We start from the raw sequence: 13,453 nt of genomic DNA, 5'->3' as shown, positions 1-13,453 counted from the left end.
ATGGATCTTGATTGCCCAATAGAAAGGAAGGGGATAGAAATCCTTCCTCAGACAATTGACTTAGATCAATGAACTGTGGAGAGGGTGAATCTCTTCAGCAAGCAAAGATCTCCCTTCAGGGCACTGAGACATAAAATTTCTAACTCTAAGTGAGTGTCTGCTTTGGCACCATGCTTATTGTCAGATGGGAAATTGGATAAATCACTGATTTATGTTACTAACCATATCCATGCCATAAACAAGTCTCAGACATTTGTTTTTTTTTTTTTTTTAAATTGAGGGCATGTAGACTCATAACAAAAGGTTCAAATTTAGGATATGGGTATGGGGACACGATTAATTTAAAATTTTTAAATATTAATACTTGATCAAATATAAGCTAAAATTAATCTAACTTGTAATACATAATAATTATAACCGATAATATATTCTTCTTCTTCCTCTAGTTCATATCAACTTGAGTTAGGGATAATTGGCGAGTATGAGTGTCAGCGACACTGACATAATACCACTGACTAAATACCCAACAGAAGATTTAAGACTATATGTTATAGTCCATTTTGCATTAACTATAACAATAAAAGATTATTGTTATCCCCTTGTTCTTATTCCCTGAAAAATTGCTACATCTTGGTATATTGGAACTTAAACAAAATGGAAAGTATATTTCCGCACCTTGCTCTGGCATGCTATGCCTCACTCTGACAATTTATGCGGGCTTAATAGTAATATGTGCAATCGTAATATGATGTAGTTTTTTGAGGTAGTATCCTTCTTATTCTTTAACTTGTATGTTTATTATGAGACCGGAAATACTGTAACTATTCTGTGTATAATTATTAATACTTTGTTCAATTTAAGAATTGGTTGAAATTTGTACCATTTTATTTCTTTTTTGTAATTTCTTTATTTCCTTTTTTGATAACAGAATTACATAAAGTTCGAGGAATCATCTGGTGACCCTGTTCGTATTCAAATCCTTTATGAGCGTGCTGTCTCAAGGTTTCCAGTATCTAGTGACTTATGGCTAGGATACACTAGTTATTTGGATCAAAATTTGAAGGTTTTGTTCAGACTGATTATTTTAAATGAATATCATGATCCAAATATCATACTGGCATCATAGAGTATCTCTATTTCAGGTCCCCACTATTCTGAGAAGCGTATATTCAAGAGCCACAAGAAATTGCACGTGGGTTGGTGAACTCTGGGTGCGCTACTTGCTTTCTTTGGAACGTATGCACGCAACAGAGAAAGAGTTAAGCGATGTATGTTTCCTTTTTTGTTGTTATTATAAAGTTTGTATAATGTTATTGGTTTAATACTGGTCTTGGTTATAGTACTCCTAGTGTCTAGGTTTTATTTTATACCCAGGGACGTCTATGATTTCTGTAACTTTATCTGCAAAAAAGATAGGGTTTCTTGCTATTGTGGGGAGTTGTATTGATTTTGAGGTTGGCCTTCAATTTTAAATTTGCTTCCTGACTTTCCTATGCCATGTATGAGGCAGCAATTCAGCATGATTTCCTCTAAACTCTTATCATACTAAAATTTGCATCAAGTTGGAGTTTCAGTCCCCTGTTAGAATGAAATGCCCTGGCAGTGCCAAGTGCTGGTGCTGCTGTTTGTGCTGAGCAAGAACCCTAGGTTGCAGAGAAGAATGAGGCAAAGGAAGAAAATGAGGCGGTGGAGGGTGTTGTTTACTTCGTTGCTTGCTGGGGAGAAGTCACAAAGCCTAGATGCCATCAGAACTATTTTGCCACCATTGTTGGTACTCATGAGACCATCTTGGGAAGGCTCGCAAAGCCCCAGCATTGTCAAAATTCCTTCGTTGTTGTTGACAAAATGAAATGAAGCCAAGGTGGATGTTGCATTCCTCGCTGTGCGCAAGGAAGGAGTGGTGAAGCCTCTTGTCACCAAATTGTCAGGAAGAGTAAGAATGAGGCTGTAGGATGTCGCCTACTTTGCTGCATGTCAGGAAGGAGTCGTGAAACGTTGGTGAAATCAATGCCACATGTTGCAATCTCATGCTTGTTTTGCTTGCCGGTTCTCGCGTGGAGTGAAATGTGTAACTCATGTTGACCTGCACAAAACCATTCTTCAAAATTTGAGCCATACTAATTTGAACCAACAGTTTTCATGAACTAAAGGTTTAACTGAGCTTCAATACAACAAATTATTGATTTATCTAATAATCGTTATGTCTGGGCATTTCTTGTACACTAATTTCCTCTTATAACTATTACAAAATTCATGTTATCACTTGGCAAACTATGTTGCTTAGGGATGGTAGTATACTACAAATCGACACACTATTAAATTTTGATTTTGTACATAATTTGCTCATTGCTTCCACTACTCTCATCTTGAACACTTTATATTATTCTATTTTGACTAGAAGCAGTTTCTATTTTATTCATCATCCTTTTTTCAGGTCTTTGAACAAGCAGTGCAATGTGCTTTCACAAGTTTCAAAGAGGTAGTGCAACCTTAATACTTAGGCAGTTAATTTTGTGTTAAACAATTAAATGATATATGTTAGGAGTGATAGGTTAATCTACGTTGTCTGCTGTTATTGAGTCATCTGCTTTATGATTTCTATTGAGTTTGACCTTGGCCATGGATAAATAGAAATATAATTTGTTGGCCACAGAAAAGTGGGTTATCGTTATTCCTCTGAAGCATGATTATACCCTGGGTTTAACAAATGTCTCTGCTTTTTTGAATTTTATCTTAACTTCGTAGCTTTATTGATCCAGTTCCCACTCTGTTGTGCTTGCTAGACTACGAGAAAGATGGTTTGGTACTAGCAGGTTGTGACATACCAATAGATGGCGTCCAAGTGTCTATAGTTAGATGAGTTGGATTGATTAGAGTCAAAAGTGCAAAGTGTAGAGGAAATCAAAGGAAATTATTTAATATAATAATAATTATTCAATTTATTTAAATATTACTGATCATGTAGTTCAATAGACGGATAACATTCATGGCTCACTAGGACTTACATGACTTGATGAGGGACAAGATTTCTGATTTCTAGTTGACTCTGTAGTGAATTAAGGATTAATTTGTTATCATATATTAATTTTCCCCTTGGCATATGACCCTATCCAAAATTTCTTTTGACATATTTTACCTTAATTATAATTATGAGGATCAATCCTACACTCCTAGTTATGTCGTTTCCACTCAAAACCTAGGGTGTATCACTCAATTTATTGGCCTAGTACCAGATGTTTTTCCTCTAGCAAGAAGCGTTATATTATCACTATATAAGTTAAGGGTGAGCTGAGAACTTTGTTTATAAAAGGCAACTTTGAATGCCAAAATTTCAGTACTTTTATAGGACATGAAGCTTTTCGTCTCCCAACCTTGTATTATTTTTTTAGATGACTTGGTATAATTATTTCATGTTTTTTTTTATTTAACAAAGAACAGTGTTATTAGTAGTAAAATAACTGCATGGGTTATCTATAATGTTTCTATTTTCTGTAGATGGCTTATCCTAAACTGCATGGATTGTATAAATTTGTTGTGTGATCTGCAAACATGGAGTAGCTAATAAATATGGTCTTTTTTTACTTTTAGTATTTGGATCTATTTCTCACTCGAGTAGATGGTTTAAGACGGCGAATGTCTTTGGCTGAAGCTAAGAAGGATGGGCTAGACTATACCATAATAAGAGAGACTCTCCAGGTCACCTTCCTCTATTCTATGTCTATATCCTGTTAAGTTCCTAGTTAGATGTCTGATATTGTTTTTCCCCCTTAACTGCAGCGTGCTACTGAGTACTTATCTCCAGATTGTCTGAGTACAGATGAACTGTTGTGTCTTCACTCGTATTGGGCAAGATTGGAGGTTAGTCTTGGAAAGGATATTGGTGCTGCATGTGGGGTATGGGAAAACTTGCTCAAGAAGAGGTTTGATTGTCAGCAATAATTTAATTCTTCCAAGTTTGATTTGGCTGATATGCTTTTGAAACAATATGACAATAGCATATTTCTCTCTTATAGAAATCTTATCTACTTGCTGAATTGTCAAACTTAGTTGTTGAATGCACGATTTTGGTATGTTGTACTTCTACAATGTATCAGTACCTTTTCTCTGAATTAGTCTTGTATCTTTCCAGGGGAACTATGCTGGAAGTTTGGCAATCATATATCACAATGGAACTTGAACTGGGTCAAATAAATGAGGCAAGATCAATCTACCGAAGGTGTTACACTAAAAGGTTCTCGGGAACAGGTTCAGAGGTAAGCATAATATAATATACTAAATTTAACCAACAACTAACAGAAGTCTTTTTCTTATCTCATATTTGAATTTGCAATGTTGTATGGTTTCTTTTTTCAAACTTAATCCAGTTATTCACATGGGTTGGGTATTTAACAATATTTTGTGAAATTTGCTAGGACCTTGGTATATCTAAGTTATATTCATTGTATCAAGTGCCAATGGATACGTCCAAAATGATTGTTCTAGCCACTGACTGATGTAAATCCTGTCTAGGCATGAGTTAATGTCACCATGCTGTGTGTGTTGACAAATAGGAGCACCGATGGGAGTAATATCAAAGTCAGAGAAACTGTGAAACGAAAGGAGAAGGAAAGGGGAAGCACTGATCAGAGCAAGGTTTGAAATTTCATGCCGTGCTGTCCGAAACGGGTGGTATTTACCATTCTGGTGCGAGACCGACACCAACACAGCCACTGTGAGGGTGCCGTGAGTTCGCGAAAGATGTTGTGACCCTGTGGCGTCCCTCTGCAGGGGTTGTGGAGGGTGTTGCAATGGAGGTTGTTCTCTAACTTCTATGGCGAGACGCGCGAGCGCGGAGGAGAGGGGAGTGACCAGAGAAGTGGGGAGAAAAGGGATGCAACGCCAATGTCGGTTGCTTGCGTGAACGACGCCGGTGGTAGAGCAAGCATAGGGTGGACGCGCGAGGAAGGGAGAGAACAACGGTGGAGAACTTTAGGTTTTAAAAAACATTTAATTAGAATACTTAGGTTAATATCCCATCAACTCCTAATTTAAATAGGTAGTTTCCTAATCCTAAAGGAATTATCCCATTAGAATATATAAAAATTTATTTAAAATTTTGAAAAATTCTAATAAAATTTTCTATATTCCTAAACTCTCCGTGGGGGCAACGGTGCTGCGATGGCCTTTGCGGGTAGCTGTAGCTGTATTTTTTTTTTGTGATTCTTTTAGTTTAGTTAATTTTTTTTATTTTTGAAATATGTTTTTTTATTAATAATAGTTATAAAATATTGAAAATTATTTCAAAATTTTTAAATAATTTAAAAAATTAATAAATATTTTATAAAATAATTTAAATTTTTTAATATACATTAAAAATTAAATATAAATTTAAAATAATCTATTTTTTAAAAAAATATAATTCTTGAACATTTCAAATAAATTTTTAAAAATAAAAAATTTACAAATACATTCAAAAAAATAATTTAAGATTTTCAAATAATTGTATAATTATTTTTAACCTTTTGAATGATTTTATAATTTTAGATTTAGTTTTAAATTTTAAGAATGACTTTATTTTTAAAAATTAATTTTATAAAAATTTAATAGGCATTATCTTATGAGAAAATATTAAAATATAAATTCAATGTCTCAAAATATAGAGCATATATAATAATCAAATATTAATAAAATTAATATACATTTATATTTAATTTTTTTAAAACATACTGAAATTGTACCATATCATTCCCATCCGGGACTGAAACCTCGGCATGTGTCGAGATTTTAAACCTTGGATTAGGGCACCAACAACCATAAATATGAGCAATGTTGGAGTTAAGAAACTAAGATGCATCTATATTCTATATATATGCTTGTCTTGTTCCAGTTGTGCTACTCCAAATTCAATTCCTAGTTTACTGAGATATATTCATGGATGTGGGGAAACTAGTTCTAAGATTCAACATAGATGGCCTACATCTGGGAACTCATTATTTAATCTGGTTTATGAAAATTTATGATGTCTACTTTACTAGTGTTAACAATATAAATATATAAATGGGTCTCTTTTCTAATCACTTGAGCTTTTGGTCAATTAGGTTAACCAATCGACTTTAACTTTAACATGGTAGGTTAGGGGTTCAAATCTCACTTGTGAAAAAAAAATCATTCATATCGTGGGAGATCGGAGCCAATTAAGCCATTAAATCAAGTACCCACCTACACTAAAAGAGAGAGTGCTGCCTACACATGAAGGGGAAGGGAGTGTCACCTGTACACGAAGAGGGAGTGCTAACTAAATAAATGTATAAATAAGTTCCTTTCATAACCTTGATCTTTTTGGACAAGTTATTGCCCAATCAACTTTAACAATTAGAATGCTCCAAGTACCAATGCTGTCATTTAATGCGTGACAACCATATTGGTAGTATTGAGGTATAATTCAACCGACTTTTTAAATGCTATGCTTATATTTGAAGGTAAGCAAAGTAATTTGATGGGGATTACAGGTTTCCATTAGGTGTTAAAGCATGCTGAGTGTGGGCATGATATGATATTGAAATCATATTATTCTGACCGAAAGTTGCAACTCTCAAGGACAATATTTAAAACTTGCTTATATCAATTCATAAATGCTTTTATTTCTTCTGTAACAATTTGACTTAACTGTTCATTTTGAAAAAAAAAACTTGATAAAAAATAAAACATAGAAGAGAAAATAAAACAAGAATCAATTATGCTATTGCGGGGTCTCAAATATAACTTACTTTTTATATTATCTTTTTGATAACCTCACTGCCTAGCCTTGAGTCGGTGTTTACTTCAAAAAATTGGTTGTTTTTAGTTTAGCCCCATTCTGATGCTTTTGGAAATGTTATTACCATACATTTAGTTATTAAATAAATCATGGTCAATATTTTGTCCAAGTTTCTAGGTTATGGTAGTTTGTAGTTCTCTGATAAATAAATGTATTTAGTGGAGTATGAGCTTGATACTGTTGTCACACACTTGATGACTTTTTGTTTCTCATTTAGATTTTTTTCTCATGTTTTTGTTTTTTCATAAATGTTTTTTTCATTATGGCTTATCTATCTTGTATTTGTTACATGATAGTGGAGTGAATTTTCCTTTCTATTTACCTTTTTATTATCAATGACTTCTGACATTTATCCGAAGTAGCTTGGCTGAAGTAATGTATATGACACTGGAAAACGTGTTGGCATTTCATTTTTCTTTGATTAATCTCAAATATACATTCATCTTAAGAAATTGATTTCCAGGACATTTGCTATTCCTGGTTGCGTTTTGAAAGGGAAAATGGCACTTTGGAGGATTATGACACTGCACAAAAAAAGGTTCGCTTTCCTTGGCATTTGCATTTGTAGTCCTGATCTTTGTTGTTAAATGTTCTTGGACTTTTCTTAAAAGTTTCTTTCACTTAGAGTTTGCAACAAAACATGCTTTTTCTAATTTGGTTCTTCTACTTATGGATTTATTATTATTATTATTATTATTATTATTATTTTTAATTTTAGAACTAAGCTAAACAATATGCACTTTAAATGACCTAGAAACACTCTTGGGAGAGACATGTAAAAAAATGCAGTTAACCCCTTTGATACTTGGACTCCTTTTTGGACCCTTGTCAGTACGACACAACAAGACATGAATATGAGTATCAAAATTGAGTCTGAGCATCCAGATTCTTCTTCAAGCAGAAGTCTTCCTCTTCTTTTTCTTCTTGTGCTTCCTCGTATTCTTCTTCTTCTTCTTCTTCCCATTCCCCTTCCTCTTCTTTTCATTTTCCTTGAGAAGAGGTAGTGGAAGAAGAATAGCAGTAGGAAGAAGTGAAAGAGGAAAAAGAGAAAAGACAAAGATGAAGACAAATAAGATTATTAGGCAAGATTTCTATTTGTTTAAGTTATAAATTTGGTTATAAGCAAGGTTTGAAATCTTGTTCTTGTTCGGTGTCAAGTTTCAGTCATTGGTCGGAATGAGATTTTTCAGTGCCATGCAGACAATGTTGACACAATAATGTTGAAGATATGAACAGGGGGAGGAGGGAAATTGGAGAGGAGCAGAAGAGAAAGGAACAGGGAGGAAAAAAAGTAGCATAATTAAACCTAACTTCATTGCATGGTGGTCACTACGTATTGTTGTTGTAGATTGTGGTCAACTAGGTTTGGCAATTACTTGTAGGTTTCGTCAAGTCAAATAACATGCAGAAGCTTCTCTTTCGTCATCGCAGACTTGAAAGGACAACATTCATGGACAGCTCGCAGAAGGGACCATGAACTTGTGAAAGGGACTATGCTTGTAGACAGTTTGCAGAAGTCTCTATTGCATCACATTAGACTTCTTGCAGAAGCCTCGCACGAGTACTCATTGCAAATTGATTGCGGAAGCCTTTGCAATAGTCATCACCATCACGAACTGTGGCGGAGCTTGTTTTGTCATCTTGGTCAAGTTCTGCATACCGATTGATGAGGGAATGAGATGTTACCTTGGTTATAAGATAATATATAAATTAATTTATCTTATATTCAATCAAATAGTAATATTTAAGTTTTTAGATGAATGGTGTACATGTATCCATGTCCTTAATTGTGACCATTTCAATAAGTCCATGCCCTTATTTTAGAAAACTCACCTGTCTGAGACTCATTTCCTACATGAGTATAGATACTATTTTTGGAGTCCAAGTAACATAGGTTGACGCTGGTGGGGTTGGGTATTCTGTGATGTCTTCAACTGGAAAGGAATCTGGAGAAGAAACTTGCAGTTTTGGCCCCTAGGACCTTTTCCCTTTATTCTGAGAGTGTTCAGTTATTTGGTTCCTTTGTTGTTTCTATCCTGTGTTCATTTAAGTTGTACCCAGGGGCAACTTCACATAGTTATTATTATTGCTTCCGACTATGTTCATACCAGATTTACTACAACTCTTATGTTAAAAAAATGAGTAGTTGAATTGCCTCTTACCCCATTTTTCATCTAACCTAATGTGTGGTTTATCGGCTCTGTCCAATTGGGCATGTTACATGTCTGCAGATCTGCATTAAACTTCATCTTATCTATTAAGACGTTGAACTTTCTTCTTGAAAAGATAAATGATTGTTGTCCTATTTGATTATTTTCTCTAATATTTTATTTGTACCAAACACTCTATGCTCATGTAAATATGATAGGTAGCGCCGCGCTTAAAGGAGCTAAAGGCATTCCGGGCTCAACAGGAGGCCAAGAGTGACAATGCATCACTTGTCAAGCAGGATAATCCTACTGCAGTTGATACATCACGAAAGAGGAAAATAGGTAAAGTATCTGAAAGTAAACCACCTCCTGAGAAGCGAAAAAAATATTCATCTGAACCTTCAGAAACATCTGAAAAAGTGCCTGCAAAAGCAACAGACCAGATTAACATTGCAAAAGAAACTGATGAAGGTGAAACAAATAATTTGCTTGATACAACCAGCAAGCAATCTGTCAGAACTTCAGAACATCGGGATTCCAAACCTGAGTTGTATAACGATAAGTGTACTGCATTTATCTCAAATCTCAGCTTTGAGGCAAGCGACTGATCTATCTTATTCTGTTCTTATTGTTAGCTTAGCAATTTTTTTTTGTTGAAAAAAAGAGAAAAATATAAGCAACATTTGTCGCAGGCAAACGAGGAACATTTGCGCAAATTCTTCAAAGACTCTGGAGGAGTTGTTGCTATACGATTGCTTAAAGATAAAATAACAAGACAATCAAGGGTTTGGCTTCTACCTCATTTCTGTTTACGTGCACTGTCAATTGTGAAATTATCATCATTCACAACATTGCACACACACTGCCAGTTTGGAATATAATCAATTGTGTCTGTGTGTATAATGGAACAGCGCACTCGACAAAAATGTCTTATGCTTAAATTTACCAAAGAAAGAATAATTTGAATGCTGTCAAAAATGGTCTATGAAAATTCTATGGTTATTGGGAGCTTAAGTTTCAGTGGTTATTGGGACCTTTTGCTTTGAGTTTCACTTCTGGTTTGTTGTTAACCAGACAATTAAAGCTCTTATTGTGAAAACAATGTTTGTACTTATTGGTTGGCCATATTATTCTGATCCACTACCTGAAATTTGATCGAGTATTTATTCCATCATATACTTTCTATACTATCCAGTTCGCCATCAGGTATAAGCACATTTATGTTCACAATTCTTATTTTCCCATTAGAAACACATTTTCATATTTGTTTTCGTAATTGATACAGGGATTAGCCTACATTGATTTTTCAGATGACGAACATCTTGCAGCAGCTGTTGCCAAGAACAAGCAGAAGTTGCTTGGAAAGAAATTAAGTATTGCACGATCAGATCCTAAGAGAAGCCAAAAGAGGGACTCAGCTAGTAGCAATTCATCCACAACTCATAAAATTCCATTTGGTTAGTTTTTTTTTTTTTTTTTTTTTAATTATTGTGCATAGAGACCGCTTCCAAATTTGAAAAACCAAAAACTGTGGTTCTCCATCATAACTGGCACCATCGTAGAAAATTTATTGAATGACTATATTAAACAATGAACAAATGCTGCTTCCTGGTATTATGAATCATGAATCTCTTGCAGTTTAATGAGTTATGTGCGGTGACAAGATTTTACTTTAAAGGATGCTTGTGTATATTCTAAATCGGAATTCAGCTATCAGATGGACATTTAGGTTTCTTAAATCAACAATCATAAGCTAAGTCATATTGAAATGAAATTTATCAAGAAATTTCAATGTATGGGAATTACTTCCTGAAAGAAAACCTGTTCGAGTTTCTGTATATTGTTCGTCACATCGTCTGCTATCAAGTGTTCCCATCTACTAAGTTTTCATATTGCTTTTTCTTTGTCAGCTTATGCTAGTTTTCCTATATAATAAATTTGTCATTTCTTTTGACATGCTGATTCCAACTGTTGGGGGTTGGCTAGATGGATAAATTTCCACGGCAAATTTAATGCTGAAAGGATGGCCTAGTTAGTAAATCATGGGCTTTGATCTTTTTGCACTTATTCTGCGATTCAAACATGTGATGATTATGCAGGTTCAAAGATGACTCGAGGTAACAGTGACAAGAAAGATGTGTCTGCAGCTTTTGTTGTAGCTAAGCATGGTGGCAAGGAGTTCACTGGAAGTGTTACTTTTGCTGTACCCAGAGCGTTAGCACAGCGCCTTGAACACACTCCAAAGGATGCAAAGCCTGATCAAGCTAGTGAGCAGCCAAAATCAAATGATTAATTCGGAGCTTTTCTCCTAAAGTGGGCGAAAATGAAGACGTGTATGGAGAGTTACATAGGATCCATGTTCCAGTCCGTAACCGTGTTATATAAAATTTTATTACCGTCACATATTTGCTTTTTTTTACTTAATCTACTTTTCTAAGTCTTTTTGAGTTTGTTTGGGTGCTAGGGACTTTACCAATCAGAAATTTTGGCACCATTAACATGTACTTTCTTAACAGCCAATTTTGTGTTGAATATTGTTGTTAGACAGACAGCTGCCGGCTTGACGTAGTACTTTTGTCGGAAATTGTACCAAAGTTGAGAAGCATCTTTTGAAACAAAATGAGTGCGAAGACTCACTCACTCTTCACAATAATTCTTGTGAAGGCTTTTAATTGATTAAATCTGGTTGTCTAATCTTGTCAACTCAAAGAAGCACATTTAACGCTGGAATAGAAACTCTTCATATGAATTTTGAATTAGGATTTCTTTAGCCAAGGTTATTTTTTTCAAGGAGCATAGTGGAATTCAATTCTGCCTTTTGGCTTAATAAAATGTTTACCCTTTATTATCGATGCCTAGTGCCACTGGAAATTTATGTAATAATATTGACTTTTAAAAATGATAAATTTAGTTATTCTTATTAATTATTTTTGAGGTGGCCGGTCGGATTGTACAAAAGTTTTTCACTAATTATCATGATAAATTGGGAAGCGCATGATAACTTGTTCTTCACTAATTATCATGATAAATTGGGAAGTGCACGATAATTTATCATGAAGTTTAGCATGATGTTTAGATGATAATTTGAATATTTTATTACGGTACCATAGCATGGGTGACAATATGTAATAATATTGACTTTCAAAATTGAACTATTTATCAGTCCTCTTCGGTGATGAAATAAAATTGATATTCTGCATGCAAACTGGGTTAGATATCGAGATGAAATGAATGCATCGGCACCTGAAAATGCATTGCTAAAACATTACAGGGAACATCATATTGTTTATTAAGTCAACACCAAAAAATAAAGGCACTAATTTTTGTCGATTCATTCTGTTCCTTATCAAGGAACAGACTAGGGAACATCCTAATTCCACTAGGTCCTTGCACACGTGAATCAGCGTACACTTTCAGCGCTGCAACTGAAAGCATGACTGTTTAATAAGTTAAAAGAGAGATGAAATGAGAGAGAGTGAAAATACAAGTTTTAAGCCATGGGAGGAGAAAGATGGTGAGAGAAAAAAATAGCTTAGATCAACCTAAACTCAAGGTTGACTTATAAATCAATCCCAAATGTCAACCTAATGGAATTGAAAACAGTTAATCTAGGCAACATGAACAATCGGACTAGGTTAGCAAATAATATTTGCTAAAATTTATAAAAAATAATTAAAAATTGTGAAAACAATTATTTAAGATATATGGTGATAAAACAATGATAAAAATATGGTTTTTGATTTTTTTTTTTTGGGAAATTTTCAACAAAGATGTTAGCTAAAACATAATTTAGTTGCTATGACGCCTCATAATAGAATTAAAAACAGTCACTAGTTCTTTTCCTATTGAGTAATTGGTAAATCACCTACTCAAAATTTTAAAGTATCGTTTTAGCATACTATAAACAAATATTGATATTAGCCTTAAGATACCTTAATATATGTTTTATAGTAGTTATTTGAGATTCTTTGGATTGGATTAGAATTGTACATGAAATCCAACAAAAAATTATAGACCAAGTCTACTTGTAGTAAGATATAATAAACCATCGGATCATCCTATAAAATAACTTAAAAGTACTTTTGAGCCAAATTTTGTAACTAAATACATAAATAATCTAAGAGGTTTTGGAGTCTACTTGTATTTTTTTCAAGGTGACCAAACGACTCAAATGGTCATATAACAATTTAACATAAATTTGCTACATGGACATTTTAACAAACTTGCTTGGCATTATTAGCCAACTAATTTTTTCACGAGTGATTGATACATTTTGGTTGGCTTAAGGTCATTTATGGCAGGACACTTCGGGTGAAATGTAAGATGCCCCTTTCTTTAATAATTTTTTGAAAATGAGGTGCATCTAGTCCTTTTACATCCACTTCCATTTAGTCCCATCATGAACTTAGTACATTGTACTACTCAAGAACCGTCCAAAATCAATCATAAAACTTGTTTTGCTTTTTCTATTAGTTGGATCTATAAGAGGATAAATCTAGAGGATATA

General features: G+C 34.1%; 1 protein-coding gene across 3 annotated transcripts in view; it reads left to right on the top strand.

Moving 5' to 3' along the window:
* LOC122022662 (squamous cell carcinoma antigen recognized by T-cells 3-like) overlaps window positions 1-11,383 on the top strand; it is a 32,423-nt gene extending 21,040 nt beyond the window's left edge. Inside the window, exons 6-16 of one of the 3 annotated variants that reach the window (XR_006123056.1) lie at window positions 929-1,063; window positions 1,143-1,268; window positions 2,435-2,479; window positions 3,589-3,696; window positions 3,778-3,920; window positions 4,130-4,253; window positions 7,260-7,334; window positions 9,165-9,542; window positions 9,639-9,731; window positions 10,257-10,403; window positions 11,046-11,184. Coding sequence is in view for 2 of the 3 variants with exons in the window: in XM_042580716.1 (XP_042436650.1) it covers window positions 929-1,063; window positions 1,143-1,268; window positions 2,435-2,479; window positions 3,589-3,696; window positions 3,778-3,920; window positions 4,130-4,253; window positions 7,260-7,334; window positions 9,165-9,542; window positions 9,639-9,731; window positions 10,232-10,403; window positions 11,046-11,239 (1,593 nt within the window). In the remaining variant the exon portion in view is untranslated. Of the gene's footprint in view, window positions 1-928; window positions 1,064-1,142; window positions 1,269-2,434; window positions 2,480-3,588; window positions 3,697-3,777; window positions 3,921-4,129; window positions 4,254-7,259; window positions 7,335-9,164; window positions 9,543-9,638; window positions 9,732-10,231; window positions 10,407-11,045 lie in introns of those variants that run through there. The other 2 variants (XM_042580716.1, XM_042580717.1) reach the window with 2 other exon arrangements.
* Window positions 11,384-13,453: the final 2,070 nt, after the last annotated feature.

The sequence above is a fragment of the Zingiber officinale genome, chromosome 9B, assembly GCF_018446385.1.
Source record: "Zingiber officinale cultivar Zhangliang chromosome 9B, Zo_v1.1, whole genome shotgun sequence".
NCBI lineage: Eukaryota > Viridiplantae > Streptophyta > Magnoliopsida > Zingiberales > Zingiberaceae > Zingiber > Zingiber officinale.
This window is presented reverse-complemented; position numbering and strand designations above follow the sequence as displayed.